This window comes from Lepisosteus oculatus, chromosome 19 (assembly GCF_040954835.1).
Source record: "Lepisosteus oculatus isolate fLepOcu1 chromosome 19, fLepOcu1.hap2, whole genome shotgun sequence".
NCBI lineage: Eukaryota > Metazoa > Chordata > Actinopteri > Semionotiformes > Lepisosteidae > Lepisosteus > Lepisosteus oculatus.
In genome coordinates, this window is record NC_090714.1 from 8,839,139 (window position 1) to 8,858,955 (window position 19,817).

The 19,817-nt window shown below is 37.2% G+C and overlaps 1 protein-coding gene and 1 long non-coding RNA gene across 5 annotated transcripts in view; one reads left to right on the top strand and one right to left on the bottom strand.

Moving 5' to 3' along the window:
• LOC107078980 (uncharacterized) overlaps positions 1 to 19,817 on the top strand; it is a 24,867-nt gene continuing 5,050 nt past the window's right edge. Inside the window, exons 1-3 of the long non-coding RNA XR_001479950.2 lie at positions 1 to 819; positions 2,251 to 2,325; positions 4,591 to 4,671. This is a non-coding gene — a long non-coding RNA (uncharacterized lncRNA). The remainder of the gene's footprint in view (positions 820 to 2,250; positions 2,326 to 4,590; positions 4,672 to 19,817) is intronic.
• LOC102692296 (ADP-ribosylation factor-binding protein GGA1) overlaps positions 8,514 to 19,817 on the bottom strand; it is a 20,466-nt gene continuing 9,162 nt past the window's right edge. For 2 of the 4 annotated variants that reach the window (XM_006637102.3, XM_069180955.1), the window contains 10 exons: positions 17,376 to 17,513; positions 16,460 to 16,541; positions 15,900 to 16,013; positions 14,796 to 14,945; positions 14,388 to 14,458; positions 13,897 to 14,075; positions 13,458 to 13,582; positions 12,775 to 12,944; positions 11,889 to 11,999; positions 8,514 to 9,825 (listed from right to left, as the gene is read on the bottom strand). In XM_006637102.3, coding sequence (XP_006637165.2) covers positions 9,715 to 9,825; positions 11,889 to 11,999; positions 12,775 to 12,944; positions 13,458 to 13,582; positions 13,897 to 14,075; positions 14,388 to 14,458; positions 14,796 to 14,945; positions 15,900 to 16,013; positions 16,460 to 16,541; positions 17,376 to 17,513 — 1,251 coding nt within the window. In that variant the 3' untranslated portion in view covers positions 8,514 to 9,714. Of the gene's footprint in view, positions 9,826 to 11,888; positions 12,000 to 12,774; positions 12,945 to 13,453; positions 13,583 to 13,896; positions 14,076 to 14,387; positions 14,459 to 14,795; positions 14,946 to 15,899; positions 16,014 to 16,459; positions 16,542 to 17,375; positions 17,514 to 19,817 lie in introns of all 4 variants that reach the window. The other 2 variants (XM_015360019.2, XM_069180954.1) reach the window with 2 other exon arrangements.

Consider the following 19,817-nt stretch of genomic DNA (forward strand, 5'->3'; position numbering starts at 1 on the left):
TTCAGCATTCTGCACATGGGCAGTAGGGACTAGGAAGCAGTGAGTTACAGTTAAAAAAAACTTTTACACCCTAAATGAGGTATGAAATCAAAAGTATTAACGAGTATAAAGGGGTATTTCATAGGATTATGACAAGATCAGCAAGATGGATATTAGATTTTAACGGAGTGGACTGAGGCCGTAGCCAGTTTCTAGACATCTAGTCGGGCTAGGAATATCTGTTTACTCATTTGTAAGTAATGAGTTTCACACGTTCCTTGTATTTTATGTTCCTTTATTCTTTACAGAGACTTATGTTTAGTGGTGAAATGGGTATAGCACTATTTGTTAAGTGTATGCAATTGTAAGTATTATACTAATTATCGTTGAAAGTAATGTAGTTCTCAGTGAGGGTAGAGCTGAGAGGTGACCTGCGCAGCCTGTGAGCGGATTATTTCTGCACGCGCTGCGTGGTGTGTTGTTTAAATTTGAACTGTAATGTAATTTTTTTTTCAGTGTAGATGCGATTTTGTAACAGTTAGATTGAATGTTGAAACCGTAAAACTAAAATGTGTTTTTTTATGTTTTCCCTCATGGTAGGAAGAGCCACTACTGTATTTGCTGTAGGCAAAAATATCATTATATGTCATTTCTATTGTTTTTTTTTATTATTTTCCAAACTAACAAAACAGATCAGACACCATACTTACCTGGAAATAAAGAACCCCAAAAGTATATTTGTGTCCTGTGCTGGTTATTCTTTGTCAGGCTACAGAAAGAAAAAAGAAAACGCCGGTGAAAATGGAGAAGTTACAGCCACCCACAGTCTCCAGTTCTCAGGTAATCTTGCTGAAAACTGGAAGCGATTTAAACAGCAATTCAAAGTATATTTATCTGCAATAGGGACGGATGTAAAAAGCGATACAACGAAACCATCTATTTTATTACATATTGTAACGCAACGGAGGCTCAGGCGGGCGCCCTTGCCGCATCAGGTCGGCCCCTGCACCGTCCGGGGCTCGAACCCGGGACTTCCGCGTCTCTCTGCAGCGACCTAGCCCCGTGAGCCAAAGAGAGATCTCTCCACAGCCCAGTAGCTGTGGTCCTGCTATCACAGGGAAGGGCGGTGACGTCACCCGCTCTGGTACGCCGGCTCTTACACAGTGCCTGTCGGCCGTAAGCGTTACAATATAATTGGAGAGGAAGCGCTGGAAATTTATAAGAACTTTCAGTTCGAACCCGGAGAACATGTGAAGTTAGATATTGTCATACTGGATAAATTTGCAAGATGCTGCATTCCAAAACGAAATGTGACTTATGAAAGACAGATTCTTCAGTTGTACGTGTACACAAACTAGGTGAAATGGTTGATCAATATCTTACTGAGTTACAAACACGGAGTAAAACATGAATTTGGAGAGTTAACAGAATCTCTAATAAAAGATAGGATTGTCTGCGGTATTCCAGATAACGCACTCAGGGAAAGATTGCTAAGAGAGCAAGATTTGGATTTGGAAAAAGCATTAAGTAGCGTGAACTAAAGCTGTACAATATGCAACGCAGGGGAAACCAAAAAAAAAAAACGCAAGTAAAAGAGAAAACTGCAATTACTGAGAAAAATAAAAAAATGGAAATAAAAAACAAGCGCATAGCACAAAGCATGCTTTTGGACGCTGTGGATCACAGCACGCTCCTAGAGAATGTCCAGCATATGAAAGAATTTGTAAAGAAATGTGGAACGAATATCCAATTTGCACCCTGCTGTAAATTGCAAGGAAAACTAAGCCAGGTGCATATTGTAGTAGAGGAACCTGAAGTTGAGTAATTTTATGTAGATACACTGACTGAAGTGAAAGAAAGAGTGCATTTTCCTGGTACAAGTGAACAATACAGTAATTTCATTGAAACTAGATACGAGAGCGCAAGTGAATATCATGCCTGAAAATGAATTTAGAAATACCTTTAAAGTGGAAATACCTTTAAAAGGGCTAGTGTTCTGTACAAAAAACAGAAAATACCTACTATAATTTGTAGTTGTGCCAAAAGATGTATAGGCAATTTTATGTTTGCATGTGAGAAAATGAACTTGAATGAGAGAGTGCTTACTATTAATATAGAGAGCAATGCAGAGTACAGTATGAATCACTGCTGCAAAAATATAGTATTCTATTTAAAGGACTCAGTTGTCTTCCCGGGGAGCAGAAGATAAGAATAGACAAAAATGTAACTCCTGTCATCTACCCCTGCTAAAAGGTTCCTTTCGCCCTAAAGGACAAACTGAAAGAGGAGCTGAACAAAATGGAAAGCATGAATGTGATCAAGAAAGTTGAGGAACAAACTGAATAGGTGAGCTCTCTGGTTATTGTAGAAAAGAAGAATGGTAAATTAAGAATATGTTTAGATCCCAGAGACCTGAATCTAGCCATTAAGAGGGAACATTTTAAACTGCTAACAAGGGAAGAAATTATGGCACGGTTTGCAAATGCAAAATATTTCAGTAAATTAGATGCATCTTCTGAATTTTGGCAACTAAAATTAGATTAACCTAGTTCCAAGTTGTGCACGTTAATAACCCTTTTGGCAGATATCGATTTCTGAGATTGCCTTTTGGAATAGCATCAGCCCCAGAGGTCTACAACAAAACAATACATATTATTTTTGAACATCTGGATGGAGTTGACACATCCATAGATGACATCATTGTGTGGGGATCTTCAAAAGAAGAGCATGATGAAAGGCTGAAAAAAAGTTCTGGATGCTTCAAGAGCAGCAAATTTGAAGTTAAACAAAGAAAAATGTATGATAGGAGTAAAGGAACTGATAGTTTTTCTGAGCAGTGATGGAGTTCGTCTTGATAAAACAAAAGTATCTGCTATTGAAAATATACCAAGGCCACAGTTAATTTTCTTGCAAATTATATTCCTAATCTATCAGAAATATTAGCACCTCTTAGACAACTGACTGAGAAAAATGTTGAATGGAGTTGGAACCGTGAGCAAGAGATGTTCCTGACCCAGATGATCTACAATCCACATAAACCAATCAAGATTTCATCAGATGCCTCACAATATGGATTAAGAGATGTACTATTACAAAAGCATGAAGAAACATGGCAGCCAGTAGCATATACATCTAAAACTCTTACTGGAGCAGAGATAAGATATGTGCAAATAGAAAAAGAGTTGTTGAGCATCACTTTCACTTGTGTAAGGTTTCATCCGTTTGTATTGGGATAAGCTGTGATGGTTGAAACAGACCACAAACCATTGATAGTTTTGTTTAAAAAAACTCTCAATGACTGTCCACTATGTATTCAACACATGATGATTAAACTTCAGAGATACACCCTGGACGTACAGTATAGTAACATTCACTCCAGGCAGATGGATGTTTACGACGACACGCTGTCAAGGGCAGTAGATAAAAAATCTAGACATCAAGAGAAGATCTCAGAGGCAGTAGAACAATATGTGGACATGCCAGTCCACATGCCAGTTACAGCAATACCAGTGTCAGACAGCATAACACAGCTTATCTGGAAAGAAGACAAAGCAATGAAAAGGCTGAAAGAAGTAATCCTACAAGGATGGCCAGAAAACAAGCATGACTGCCACCCACAAGTGACTGAGTACTGGAGCTGTCGGGCAGAACTTACAGTTGTGGATGGAATCATATGCAAAGGTAGCAGAATTGTGATACCAATGTCATTAAGGAAGCAGATGCTACAGAAAATTCATGAAGGGCATTTGGGAAATGAAAAGTGTAAGAAAATTACACTTTAGTGAATTAACTAATTAGCTTTCTTACTTTTTTGGCATCTGGTGTAGAATCTTTATAAACCTTTTTTAACATTTATTCTGTGAACCTCAGACATTTCAAGATTTCAGACCAGATATCAATCACAAACTCTTGTATGAATTCTTTGTGTGCACGTTCCACAGCAATCTGCCTGATGTTGTTAGCCCAGGGTTATTTTTTACTTGAATGATTTGCTAGTATTTCTGTGAGCTCAGAGATGTCCACGTTTGTAAAATCTAATATGCAGTTTGGACAATGTCTATCTCAGAAGGAAAAATTAACTTCAGGAAACAAACAAAATATGAGCTTCCTGAGACTGAATCTTTCCAAACAGCACATGCTGCATGAAAGCTGGTGCAAGTCGAATTGGGAAATACCCATATTGCTTATAACACACTAAGAAAATTCTTGCCAAGGTTTCCCATTTTAACTTTCCAAAATAATGACACAGATGAAGCGATGAAGCGATGAAACTCCGTGAAGTTACCCCCGTTGCTGTTTGTAAGGGGGCCATCTTCACAGAGCTCGCAGGTGAGATAGCTTGTGGGTTTTCCGAAGTGTGCATCTGCTATAAAACTCCTACTAGAACTCTGCAATGTGTCTTGTCTTGTGAGACTCCATGCTGATCGTTTGCCTCAGGATCCCATTGTACAATACATACAATATAATCAGTACAGTGAGAAGTGCACTAAGAAGATGTTATCTGTTCTACTGGATCCCTCCTTTCATCTATCAATGTGTGTGGACAGTCAGTTGTCCATGTCTCACAAGAAAGGTGCTCCTGATCAGGTGGGTCTCTTCCCTTTTCTGCAGGTTTGTCGGACCAAGTTACAAAATTACTGGATGCATCTTCTGAATCTGAAGATATTTCACATTGATTCTGCAGGTAACAAGGTAAAACCCCAACATTGGAAGTTTTGTTCATTGATATGTTTGTGCAACACTTTCTCCCATTAAGGGGATTCTTTTGAAAATCAGTAACAAAAAGTGAATTCATGTTCACATACACAAGCTGATTTTCCATGAGGTAAAAATATTTCCCTACCAGTCTTCAAAATATCTGTATTCTCTGAAAACAGACAATCTGTTGCAGATGGCGTTAGGAGCACCAGGTTGGACCCTATGCAGCTCTGAGACTCAAGGCGATTGAAACCAATTAACATCTAAATCCCAAAAGGCAAAAGTTGAAACAAGAGAACTAAGTCGGGTAGCCAAAAGAGTCAGGTCAAGTGAATCCAAATCCAACACAAAAAACGAGGCGAAGTCAAAGTAGGAGTAAACTTGGTCGGGTAGCCAAAAGTCAGGTCGAGAGTAGTAGCACGCACCAGAGAAAGCCAAGGGTAATTCTCAATAATGAGCGGGGACTGAGTGGAGTAAGAGGGTATAGATAGTGAAGGGCGTGAGGAGGAATGACAATTGATATTTAAAAATATTTAGGGAGAAATGGAATACCGGTGTGTATTTTTTTCTTTAAATTACCAATAAAAGCAATATACATTTTATATAGTATGTATATATTCCTAATTTAATATTGTTTATGGACATGGTGAATTGGAGATTCTCAAAACTTACTTTGTATGATTGGAAATGAATATGTGATCGGATCAACGGAATGCTGTGGTGTTACTTTTTGTCAATGAAAAAATAAAGTATTTTCGTTTACAAAGAATGTGGACCAGGTTAATACTTTCAGTTTACATCTTTTCCAAGGCCATTCATAATTAATACTATTAGTAATATCTTAGGTAATTTTGATTTTGATGCAAAAAATATTTCTGCATAATTAAAATATGTATGATAAAGGTGGTAGGTTGTGTACTTTTGTCCAACTGAGCAATCTTGCTTTCATAAAATATACAAAATTTTTAATTTATAATGATTAACATGCAGTAATACACAGTTTAAATTTAAAAGTCTAACAAGCATACAACTTAAATTCTTGATTGAATAAAGATTGTCCCTCAACAGTGATCGGGATTTTTGATGACAGCTCAAATGCTGAACGAGAGGTTAAGCTTCATTAGCTCCACCTGGCGGTTTCACAAGGTGATTCCGGATACTATTAACATAATCTAATTTGCATTCAGTAAAATGCTGTAGGACGCAGCATACCCCGCTCTTTTTGAATGGCTGCATCTGTAGTTGTGTGTATTTCCGTACGTTAAAGCCTGGCTGATATGTAAGTCTCCATTCGCTCCTAGACTGAGCCATTTTGGGAACGTAACATGACCTTTTCCTGATTTTATTTCAGAATTTTTAAAAAATCAGCCTTATCTCAAGGTGTTACACCTTGACTATTATTATAAAAACAACATGAAATACTTTGAAAACAATTTTACGTGTAATAGAGTTGTTCAAGTTTTAAAATAAATAAAATATTTTATGGAGATAAAATGTCTGTGTGAGTACGAGACCATTTTTAATGGTGCAAGCATTTAAAATAACCACTATTACAGTAGAGGAGCTTTTCAACTGAAGCACAACGAGTATTTATTCTTTAAATGTATTTGAGCCATGACAGGCAACTAGTGGAAGATACTACATCATTGCTGTGGCTCTAGATATGAATGAAAAAGGTGTGAGCCTGGCCAGTACCTGGATGGTGGTGTTAGTGGGGCCAGTGGACCATCCTGTGGTCTTTGTGGTTTCCAATGCCCCCAGTATAGTGATGGGCACACTATATTGTAAAAAGGTGCCATCCTTCAGATGAGCTGTAAAACCAAGGTCCTGACTCCCTGTGGTCATTAAAAATTCCAGAGCGTTTCTCAAAAAGTGTACAGGTGTTACCCCGGCATCCTCGCCAAAATTTCCCATTGGCCTTTATAAATCATGACCTCCTAATAATCCCCATCTCTGAATTGGCTTTATCACTCTGTTCTCCTTCCCACCGATAGCTGTTGTGTGGTGAGCGTACTGGTGCACTATGGCTGCCGTAACATCATTGAGATGGGTGCTGCACATTTTTTTGTGGAGGAGGGGAGTCCTCATTTCTTGTTTCAAGCCCTTTGAGTGGAGTGTCCAGTGCTATGTAAGTGTAAGGAATTATCACTTTGCCAAATATCATAATTCTTAATTCAGATATATGATTTGTTTATGATTTTAATAGAAGTGTTACTGTTCAACCATCTCACCACCAGAGGGCACTCCAACCTCTAGCACCTACTCCAGCTGTGCAGCAGAGGCACAGACCAAGCAGATGTCTGTAACCAGTACTTAAGCCTAGTGTCCCTAGCTCTCCATACCTCCCCTCCTCAGGCTTATTTAAACCCTGCTCTCTGACCATAATGTGTTTAATATTGTTTACTTCACATTGAGTGAGTGAATTAAAAAAAAAGTTGTTTTTCCTAGTTATAGTAGTTTCCCTCTTGTCTTTATTCCTTTCCTGGTTACCCTGTTTCTTACTTTTGTTCTTTGGAATTGTTTCCTTTTTGCATATTTTTCCCCCTGTTTGTTGTTCTGTGCTTCTGGTGTTTTGTTTTTCTTCCTGGATTACTAACCTGGTTTTGGGATTTGGCCTGTTTTTCAACATTGTTTCTTGGTTGTGTTTTATTGTTATCTTTCTGGATCTTCCTGGTTCTGGACTTTGGCTTGTTTCAAGGGTGTGGGTTGCGCTTTATTTTCCTCATTTTCTTTGTGACAGTTGGAACACACATATGGTCCATTTCTTGATTAGCTGAGCTGTCTGAGAGCCCTAACAAGAAGTGCACATAATATTCACCCTTTATGAGGTCATTTGTCCCATTTAGCTCAGATGGTTTCTAAGTTGTTAGTTGATTCAAAAATCTTATATAAATCTCATGAACTAACTTTTGCCACATTAATTTTAGTAGTACCTGATGAAACCAGTTTAAGACTCTAAAAGAGCTTTAAAGAATGGTCATACTAGATGGATACAGAAGGTATATAAAGGAAAACTAACAGTATGTGGAAGAACTACCCCCTGCTGGGAAATATATATATTCTAGTTAAGGCTCTGGGCTGTACTTCAGTGTCCAGTGCCTTCAAAACACCAGAAAAACAAAAAAGTTGAATCAAGTTGCAGCCTGGCATTTTGGAAAGATGAAATTAGTACTGTATGTGGCTGCAGAACTAATATTAACTTCAAACATTTTGGTCATTCTTGAAATGTTTTTTTAAACTTGTTAAGTCTTATTTCTTATATAAATGTATCTTTAAAAACTGAAAAAAAGTTATTCACCCAAAGGAATTTGTTTTAGCATACACCAGCAAAGGTCAATTAGAACAACTCCAAACAGATGTTCAAAGAATTATGCTATCATCTCCATTTGATGTCTGCACAAAAGGAATAACAATTAGATTATCTAATTTATAAAAAGAAAAGATGATCTTGTCAAGTGTGCATATGACAAAAAATAGTGAGAGTAGCGAAACGTTTCAGATACAGGAAATCAATTGCTTTAGGCACCATCTGGGACTCCTGTGAGAAACGTTATGTACATAAGTATGGAGTATAGTGTTGTGGTAATGATTATAAATATAAGATGGCTGACCCCGCGCTCTGACCCCAAGCTTCTCTCTCTCTCTGTGTCTGTATCTCATGGAGAGCAAGCTGGGGTATGCAAAAAGATGAATTCCTAATACAAGAAATTGTATAGGGCTAATAAAGTGATGTTGTTAAACCAGCACAGTGTTTACTAGTCCATACTGTACCTTATAGCCATAAGACCTGCATAAAAGACACCAGATATCAAACACAGAAAAGACAGACCAGAGGCTTACTTGATAACTATGTTTAATTAAGAACAACCATGCACACACATTTTGTCAAGCAGACATCCTAAAAAAATGTTTTCCTTTATTTCATGGGATTTGCACTGAGGCTACATCAGAAAGAAAAGCAGTGTAACCAGCTGATGCTATCAAAATGATATTAAAACAGGGAACCTGGGAAGAGAAGCACACGTAAAATGCAGAGTACAATATGCTTTGAGGTGATGTAAGGTTAAAGAAGCTGGAAAGTATACAGCTCAGTGCAGCAGTGAAACAACTTAATTCTTAACATTTCTTTCTTAAAATACTTATTATGAATTCATAAATCATAATGTTACTTTAAATATGAGAGAATACAAACATCTAATCAGTGTGTGATGGTCCAGCTGTTTCAGACAGATTCTATGCAGGCAGCATAGCTCCTCCTGCAATCCTGCTCATTATACAAACATTTCATTTAATGTCTGTATTATCCTATTATCCTTTTAATGCACTTAAAATGCTATCCTTCCTTTTAATGCTAACATAATGTCCATGATTGTACGGCAGAGATACAGGCAGCATATGCTGTGTTCTTGCATATAATTATGTTTTGTATGCTGTGAGTATTGATAGAAAACAGATACAGAACATGATTACTTGCAGTTTGATCATTAATATTACATTTCCACCACTGTATTAATCAAATCACCATGGCATTAGTTTGTATGTCAATACAGAACTTTTTCAGACAAGTTGTACTTGCCTCATCAAGCCCTGATCTTCTGCGATAACACAAATCTTTAATTGTTCTCAGGTGTGGGCACAGCAATTCTTATTCAATTTGATTAAAGACACTTCATAAGTATAAATAAAGACATCAGAAGCTACTGTCAAGGATATATCAATAGAAAAACAGCTGCTTCAGCTGAAGTGAGACAAGAGAATGGATTTCCACAACTGCATGTACTTTGTAGCCAAAGAATAAACAGCAGTCATAAATTGAAAAGTGTCCTGCAGTTCTCCGTTTGCTGTATCACACCATAGACATAAATACTGTACATTGCTTTTCCAAGTTTCTCTTCCACTTGTCACCTCTGTAAGCACTAAACAAACAGACCTCACTGCACACATTGCAAAACTGTCTTTGCTCACTGAGTGTCACACTTGCACATGGTAAGAATTTCCCCCTTCTGAACAGTCCGAATCCAATTTAATAAGCCTCTTTCACATGCCTGCCCAGGAGCTCAAGTCAGGAAAGTTCTCTACCTCCCCCAGCTCACTCATCTTCTGGGTGCCATGAGTAAAGTTGAGCTTGTACCGTAATCGCACTTTACCCTGTAGGGAAAAAAGGCCATTAAAGTTTTGACTGGAGGACACAACAACAGTAACAGATGTGGTTGACAGGTTTGATTGAGCTCTGTGATGACTGATACAGAGCTACTGTGAACACGTGTTCAAGGTAGCAGAGACAAGAAACCTTCTTTTTAATCTAAATCCTTCTTACTAAATGTATGGTCTAAGACATTACCCACAGCTGTAGCTGCACTGAGGAAAAATCAAAATTCACTAGGACAAAGTGAATTTAAAGGCAAAACCCAAATGTTCAATGATTATAATGTATTTAAATGTGAAATGTATTTATTATAGCTACATAACCACAGTGCAAGGGCTACATGAGGTTAACCTTGCAAAACGTAAGACATGACATAATTTTCTTATCTAAAACTTCATTTAAAATGACTAAATTAAGTCACAGTAAAAACCTTCAAGAATACACTTCTGTTTATCGTGTTCAATGTTCATCGTGGATCTGGCACTGTATTCTCAAAGTATTTCAGCACATATATATGTTCTGTGTGTATGACCAGAATCCTGGTATGGATTCAATGCATTCTAATTACAGGTCATTGCCCAGACAAGCAATAGACATATCAAGAGGTCAGTCCTCTGATGCAGGAGATCTGAAGGCTCTTGGGATCCTGGGAGAGTGACATCATTGCAACAGTCACAAATTTCACAAAGACACATGCAAGTGCATTTAAAAAGCTGATTCTTAAATTATAATATGTGTTAAATGTTTAAGAAACATATTACAAGATACATGGAATGTTTCAAAACTTATATCTGTGCTTCATCTAATGTAATTCAGATAATGACATTACATTTTTTCTGACTTTCCCATTTAATATCTTTTAATATGTCAAAATGTATTGACTATAAATCCTGAGAATACTGTTTAACTTCAATCTGACAGCCTGTAGAAATACATTCTTATTTAATATGCACAAGAAAATATATAAACTAGATTTACATCATTAACTTTTAATTGGCTCCCTATTTGTTTATGTTGTTATGTTAAACAATATCAAAATTGTTTTGATATTGTAAACTACTGTTTTAAACCACCCCTGAATGGTTAATCAATTTATATGCTTTCAGAAGGGGAGAGAGGACTGTTCTGGAGGAGTTTTTCAGTGTTTCACCTGCAGGCTCATTTTGATTGGGGATCTTCATATCTGGCTCATATCTGCACCCAGAAAAGCTTTTTCTGCTTTTACTTACTTGATAAAATAGAGTGTCTCGTTCTGTTTATCAACATTACAAATCCTTTAAAAGGGAAATCTGGTGCTAAACACAAGTCAAACAAACTATTTAAACTGAATACAAAATATTGTTACCAACTGAATTGTTGGAAAACCATTTAACTCTGTATGTGTTAAAGTTCAAAGCTGAGAGTTTGTCCTAATGGAAACATCCATTTGGCATCCTTAATAACTGTACTGGGAAGACACAGTGTGGTATTAAAGACATGTTTAGGGAACACAATTACTGCATACTGTAATTATCTTATATTTTCTGATGTCCAATTTGGTGTAGCTTACTCTGCATCCTTGTTTTGCACTGGATTTCTGCTGTAAGAGCAGAATCATTGAAATAAGGCTCTAGTTAAAGGAACAGGAATCCATGCTGAATAACGAAGACTATTCAAGACAGCAGGTTGGTAAGGGGGCTCATTATGGCAATTCTAATCTAAGCATGATCATTCTAAATCTTGCCTTTGACGAATTCCACAATAATATGAATTCTATTTTGCTCTTGTAATAACCTCTTTGAATAAAGGTGTCAGCCAAATAAATAATAGTAGTGATATTGCAAAACTAACAACCAAAATCACAAAAAGGCCTCTTTTTGTCTGTAAACTTTCTTACATATTGATGTTGTAATAATAATTAAAGGATGTCGTCTTTTTTTGTCCTTTGAACTCATCTAAAAATATTGCTATATTTAAAGATCATATAGGTTAAGAATCACACCTGATCTACATAAGCTTCCAAAGGAAAGCCTACTCTTGTAAAGCAGAGAAATAAGTAAAGGATGTGTGCATAGTTGATACTCACTCTCTGTGGGTTGGACAGTAGCATGACCTGGGAGATCACAGCTGGGGGCAGAATGGGGTTATAGGCTGGAAGCTCAGATCCTGTTGCCGATTGCAATTTAACTCTCATTGTCTGAAAGACATGAGGGTGCTTTTAAAGACCAGGATTACCAAACCAAAGTGCAAACTGTATTGGACCCCAACTCATCATTTGGCGTCCAATATCATGAGCAAATTTTATATTTAATAAACTGAACTACTGCACTACAGATTTTATAGAACATATATTCTTCATTTTAAGGCCTTTTTAATTTTGTGGAAAGTAAAGAAAGACTGCATGCTGGGATTGGCTCTGGTTCCCTCACGACCCTGTATTAGATGGATAAAGAAAAATCCTGAAAGAAAACCTGAAGGCAAGTCTAGCCAACTAGCTATATTTCCAATGTGCTCAATTAATATGCTTATTTATGTACCTGCTATTTAGAAGAATACTTTTATGATTAATAGTTAATAATTTCATAATGTATTTATTATAGGTACTGCTAATTAGTGAGCTGGAGGAGTCCAATGTTGAAAAATCTGGTTTAGGGCATGCCTGGCTATATCAAAAGCCTCTGCCATGGAGGACTGCATTAAGTACATGAACTCCTATTAGTATAAACTCCTTGTGGCACATTTTGAAATGCAAACCTGACTGTCACCTCATTTTAAAACCTGAACTTCTTTCATGTCTCTAAAGAAAGGTCCCAGACAGAGCCTAAAAGATTTAAACGTATTTCTGGCTAATCTTTTTTTAAATGAATTTAAAGTATATGTTTTATTTAAGCTGTAGTGGTCTAGATCTTACTTGGTTTCAAGGCTACATAATGCAACTTCACAATGAGCCCAGAATGAGGCTATTTTCTCACCTTTGGTACAGCAGCTTGAAATACAATATCTTTCACGGGATAAGGGGAAGTGCTCAGCATGGAGATCAAAATGAGAACAATATCTGGTCGTCCAACTGGCGTGTTTTTGGCAAAGTGAAGCATCACTCGCAGTCCATTCTTATCGTAGGCAGTAAGTGGTGGAGTACTACCTGTGCAACACAAGTCCCAACAATATTTTAAAATGCAGAATCAAATCTGATACTGTCACTGCATCCTAAACTGATATGACCCTGAGTGCTTAAATCCAATTTAAAATGCAAACTTCATGGCACAGATAATGGATTGACTCTTATTTATACATTTTATATTTTTCACTTATGTAGCACACTACATCTTTCACAAAAAGTTCAAAATTATTTTTTAATACTGTTTACATCTCTTAAATAGCTGGAGAGCTCAAGTTATTTAGAAAATGTTGCAGCATCTCCACATTAAGAGTAGAAAAGTATTTAAAAAGAGAAATTTCACTGATTATTAATTAAAACCTAATTTTAATTAAGACCACAACTGGAACAAAACCTAGAAGACAATGACGAAGACGTGGGCTCAGAAAAACAAAAATGAAAACTAAACAGAATATAAGGGTTATTTAAGATTAATTACCATATTTTTGAATTCTTTCAAATAATAGTCACAACATACAGTAAGTACGGTAGACTTACTTGGCATTATAGAATCTAATGAGATAAAGATGTCTGAAAAGCTCATATCCTGAAGCTGGCCTCCAGGACAGGGATGTGAGTTCACAATGGGCTGATTCTCAGGAATCCTGGGGTGGAGAACTGACCTTTCATAGAAGGGAACTGTTTTAGTAAACTGCTAAACATGACAGGATTTCATACAGAAAGTAATAACTTGCATTTTTCTATGCAAAATAAGGGTTACAATAATCAAACTGTATATTCATTTTTCAGTGGGACATTCTGATTCTGTGATTTTAATGACACATCTCTTTCCCTTTCTGTCCATGTGTATTGTATGAAGGTACTGATAAGATAAAAAATACTTTAAAATATCTTACATATGCATCTAAGTTAAAGTTATTTTCTTAGATTTCATTTAACCAGCTGAGAGATGTTGGCTTGCATCTCATTCTCTTACCAGTTGCTGTGTTGGGCTTCTGAAGTCAAAGATTTGGTTCTGTGGTCTCCCTGTCCCCTGGGGGCACTGTCTACATTGCAGCCTCTTGCAGTCAGCATGCTGGCTGGTTTCCTCTTCTCCACCTTGTCATAGAACCTACCACACTGTTCCTGGAAGCTGAAAGCATCTTCCTTTAAAGGCTGGAAAAGACCATGAAAAAAAGAAAATGGACCTCTTAAATAAAACTTAGATACCACACAGGACAAAAAAGGACAAAAAAGATGATAAATGAAAGGGAGAACATTGAGCCCTTTGTGCTTGCTAGGTTACTAGTAGCTATTTGAGCTTATTCTGCTCATTCTTGAAAGATGTTTACACTGCTGAATGACCCAAATCGTGTGTACTGCTCAGGTTGTTGGAATAGATCATAAAGTTGAAAAACTATACAAACTAACTGATATCAAATACATTTACAAAAACATATTTTTTAATAGATAAAATGAAGACCCTACCTTAGCTAACACCGTGCTGTTCGTTGTATGAATCTGTTGGGAAGTCTGTGGTACTGGTGGATCATTCAGCCCTACAAATAACAGGATATAGGATGCATAGCAACATTAGAACATCTACAGCAATAATAAACCTGTAAATACCATATCACTTGCTTAACTAAACAGGACAGGCAGATGTTAGCACACACTAATAATGTACTCTCCCTTCAAGTCTTCTGTGGGAGAATGTGTCTGACTAAATTTAGCATCACAAAATAATATCAACTACTGGAAAACTAGGTAAAGTTCCTTCAGACTAAAAGTAGCTTAGTATCAAACCTAAGGCATACTGAAGTGCAAGTCACAATCATTTAAACTTATTTTACATGCACTGATGACATAACAAAAATACCCAAATAAAACACCAACCTAATAACATAAATTCTTCATCCAGAAGTGACAAAGAGCTGCTCTCTTCCTGGCAAGAGCCTTTGTATGGAGTGGAGCCAGTCTCCAGACAGTTCAGCTCGTTGAAGTCTATAAGGTGATAACTTTTTATCTCTTTGGGGCTCTGAGGATCTGCACATGCCACAAGAAGTAGAAAGGAAAAGAATTATGGAGGAATCCTTGTCGTAGAGATCCACTTTAGTTTTAAACCAGTCTGAACCGGAGCTCACAAGTGGCCCAGTCAATAATGCTGCAATAAACTCCTATGTACAGCATGTCCCATGGTCTTGATTTCTGGTCCAGATATCCTCAGTTCTTTCTGGCCTATGTCACTAGCTGTGACCAGGATTCCTAAGAGGTAGTGCACTGGCTGATGACGATAACAATAACACCCCCATCCACTTACAGGCCAGGCTTACACCTATTAAGCTTCAGTGGTTCGCCTGCTGTTAATTGCAAGGTGATATAGCTGCTGGCGTACCTCAAATTGTTTAAATGGATGGACTGTGGCCAACAAAGGCATTCTTTTTCTAGGTCCTTCTTAGGTCCTTGTTTCCAGTTCCTGGGTCACTGGGACTTTAGTGCTGTGACCTTGTGCTTTTGCCAGAGAGAGATGTACCACTCCTCCAATTAGCACAATTACAATTGTGGACACTATGGCTAATGGCTGTGATACTGTAAGTGTAAGTGTAAGAGAAGTCCTCATTATGTCCAGGCCATGCAGGGAATCAACACTGAAAAATATCTGGTATAAGAATTTTAAAAAATTGACACACACTATTTCATAAAATTGCTCCTGCAACATCTGTACAACATTGTTGTCAGTCAATGATTCATGTGATTAAAGAAGAGGACTGTAAGGTTGCAAAAGACACTTTGGATTATTTTAACTTCATTCAGTGCAGCGTATTTTAAGTTGATTTCTATTTGAGACATTATATATGTATATGATTGATTTACTTCAGCAAGCTGGAGCAATTTCAGTTGAACATCGGTTCAGGATTTGGTGAAATCCATTTCAATTTCTTTTAACACAAACCAACTCTTTTTTCCCCCATACATTCTGAAGAAAAATGCATACTGTACCTTTAACTCTGGAGTACTCACTCAATCTGTTTCCATTTAGTTCTTTTTTTACCACTAGCTCTTGGTATGAATTTACTGCCAAGGTCAGCTTATCGTTGGCTTGAAGAATCTCCGCTGGGAAAGAGGAAAAAGGAAATTCTAAATAAAACAAAATAAGTAGTAAATGCTTTGAATACCCAAAATCCGGTTAAGTTTTACCCACTATTTTCCCAGAGGTAATATGCACCAAATAAAATGAAAATAAAATTGTTTTAAGCAATTGATAGTGGTGGCTCGGTACACTCTTACTCTCTTGTTTTCCTAGAATTCAATTTCCTTATCTCCTCCATAGCATCTACTGTAAAAGTATAAATACAGTGAAGAATGTAGACCTAACTGGAAAAAATTAACTACATTTTAGGCCAAAAACTTTTGGTTTAGGGTTAGGTTGGGTCTGCTTAGGTTACTTATCACATTTGTCATTCTATTAATACTTGACAGACCCAAATCTGAAGAGATATATGTAAATATGGAATAATTAGTTACAAGTAAAAAATCCAACTTTTGCCTGACATCTGTACCTAATGCTTCATCATTATCAACAGTATCGCTGGCCAGACGAAAGAGGGTGGGTCTCAGTTTTTCACATTTCTCATACAGGTCCTGGAACAAAGCAGATTCAGATGCTTTATCTTCTTTTACAGTGAAACTTTCACATTTGGAAAGCATTCAGATTTTGGGTTCTGGCCTTGTCACTACATGACTGGAGACATTTATTTTATATTGACCTTTTGTAACATAACATGAATTTGAATTTAAACAAAGTTAATCAACAAACCTCCAGAACTGTTTGTAATTTGTGACTAGTACATTTTCAGTTAATATAGGAACTCTAAACTGTGCATTTTGAAGTAAGCATATATTGGTTCTTATCTCCCTTAGCTCATCAGTTATCAGTTTCTGTTAACAGCAGAAGTTTATGTTCCAGAGTGAAGTTACAAGGGCGATTGTGAAATTTTACAAAGGCTTTAATATTCTTATGTTTAACTGCAGTTAAGGGCAATATTATAAAAGGTACTGTAATCTACTTTCATTCTAAATAGATCACACAGAGGGACAACACCCTCCACACAGGTCTGAGAATAGAGCAACTTATAAAAAAACTAAGAAGAGACTTTAGATATCCCAGCTACTGTTCAGTAATTATCAATCCATTAATTAGCAGCCATTAAGATAATCAAGTAGGTAGCTGTAGCTGTGTAGGTAGCTGTGTCAGCATTCATAAGCTGTAAAGGAACAAGTCAGGTGCCACACCTTCTTCTGTTTTCAGCATGGAATAAACTTTTACTTGTTCCTCATACATTATCATCATCATACATTAAACACCCACGCCTCTGCTGCTATTTCTTTTTTGATCCTCATTCCTCTTGATAATATTCAACAGTTCTGCTACAGTGTTGCTTATTCCTGCAACATGCCTCTCAGGATGTACAGTACCTTCATGGTGTCTCTATCGCTGCTTGACAATTGTTGCCTCCTGTAACTCTCCAGTAACTGTTTCAGAAGCTTTGTATTGTTCTCTACTTCTTCAATGGTAGCAATACGTTTGGATACTTTCTCCATCTTCTCTTGTTTCTGCAAAAAGTGAAACGATTAAAACTAAAAAGCACAGTGATTGCATCATCTAACTCCTAGGTGTGTTGCTTACTCAGGAACATGATTGTGACAAAAGCTTTAGAAGATCTGCTTTTCATTTGAGCACTGAGATGCTAAGAGTCTGATATGATTAGCATCCTTGACATTTTTTCTTCGTTTGGAACTTGGTAATTATTTTTTATGCCATTGTGACACCACAGGGGTGGCCTTGAGGATATTTAAAATAGGCAGGTTAAAGAGAAACACATGGAATCTGTCTCTTGTTCTGCACCCCAGCAAAGATCTGCTGTCTATATTTGCACTAGAAATGTTAATTAGAACCCACAAGACAGCAAAATAAATAGATGAATTGCCCAAGAACCCCCAACAATTATATAAGATTTTTCCCTCATTTTGGTAGTGTACTCGATAGAACAGAAAACTGTTATCACATAGTAAATGATTCATACTGGAACACATGTAACTGTTTCAGTTGTAGAGGATGGTCATGTAGCTGGGATTCCCTTTGCCAGCAGCTCTGTGCATTCTCGAAGATCATTACTTTAGGCTATGTGCACCTGCTGTATAACAGCACAGACTCTCACACAGGCCTTCGGGAGGAAATGAGATTCCTAGCAGTTCCCAGAGGATAAAATGTTGTTGTGACACTAACAAATCCATTACTGGAGGCAGATCTGAGCTATACCTATCCTGTAGTCCAGTGGTTCTCAAACTGTGGTACGCGTACCTGTAGTGGTACGTGGCGTGCCGCCAGGTGGTACGCCAAATGACCCTGGAACTGTGTTGTGTGCGCTGAAAAAAATCGGGACGGGATTTCATATTTTGTATTTTTATACGTGTCGAATACGCAGCCTATGTACTACGATACAGTGCGAGCTAATACTTCAGTGGACACAAGAGATACTCTGTAATTCTATACCACTCTATAGGAATGCATGCTACGGACGCAAGTGACCAATTGTATTTAAAAAAATCTACTTTATCTCCAGCAAATAGGGAGAAAGGAGAATGTGCGTGATTTTGGAACAATGCTAACGTTGTAAACACAGGAATGCATAGAAATGCGTGCTACGAACGCTGGTAATCTTGTGAGCACAGGAAAGCGTGAAAAATAACAGAAAAATAATTAAGAACTCTTCTAAGTTAATTTGAGAAAATACACCGAGCGTCTCTGTGTTTCTCTCCCATGCGCATGAAATAAATACTTAAAATAAACACTGAAATAAAAACGGAAACGTGGAAAAATGCAAGCTTGCGGATTGCTAAAGCAGGTAAGCCCCACACTATTATTTGTGGAGAAAAAGCTGCTGAACAGCTCGACCTGCTGCCCCCCCCGAAAGACACAGTCATTCATAGAATTATTGAAATTAAGGATAATATCAAAAGTATGCTGACAGAGCGCGTTACGATGAGCAGATGTTTTTCACTGCAATTAGATGAGTCTGTAGTCGATTTGGCCAATTTGCTCGTTTACGTTAGATACGAGTTTGAGGGTACGTCCCGTGAGGACTTTCTGTTCTGTAAGCTGCTACCAACAGGAACTACAGGAGAGCACGTATTTCAGCTTCTGAATGAATTTATCGAAGAGAATGGCATCGACTGGATAAAATGTGTCGGAGTTTGTACAGACGGTGCTAGAGCAATGACAAGCCGACACAGCTGTGTAGTTGCACGAATTAGAGAGGTTGCTCCAGAAATTAATGGTTTCATTGTAACATCCACCGCGAGACCTTTGCCGTCAAGAAAATGCCTGACGATTTAAAATCTGTTAAGACTGTTGTGAATTGTATCAAGGCTCGAAAAATTAATTCACATCTGCTTTGTTCGACTAAACAGGCTCACCCCTCTCACTGAAATGGTGCTTTTTTAGTTTTATTTGTTGTTGTTTTTTTTCGTAAAACACTTTGAGAAGCCACATTTTAATATATCAAACAAAGCTTATTATTATAATATTTATTATATGTATGTGTGCACATGCGCTCATGTTGGTCATTGAGAATTTTTGGGGTTCCTATGAGAAGATGACTTGTAGGTGGTAAATGGATGCTTTGGTTGGATTAGGGGTGGTACTTGGTCCAAAAAGTTTGAGAACCACTGCTGTAGTCCAATGAGACTTGAAAAACTAGAGTTTTGATGCTTTATATAATTTCAGTTCAAGCATATTAATCAATGGCTAATTAATCAAAATCATATAGCCCTACAGTGAATAAAAAAGAAGACAAAACTGCAATGGAACTAAGGTATGTAACTTTTTTGTGATTTTTAACCACTCCATTTCAGCCA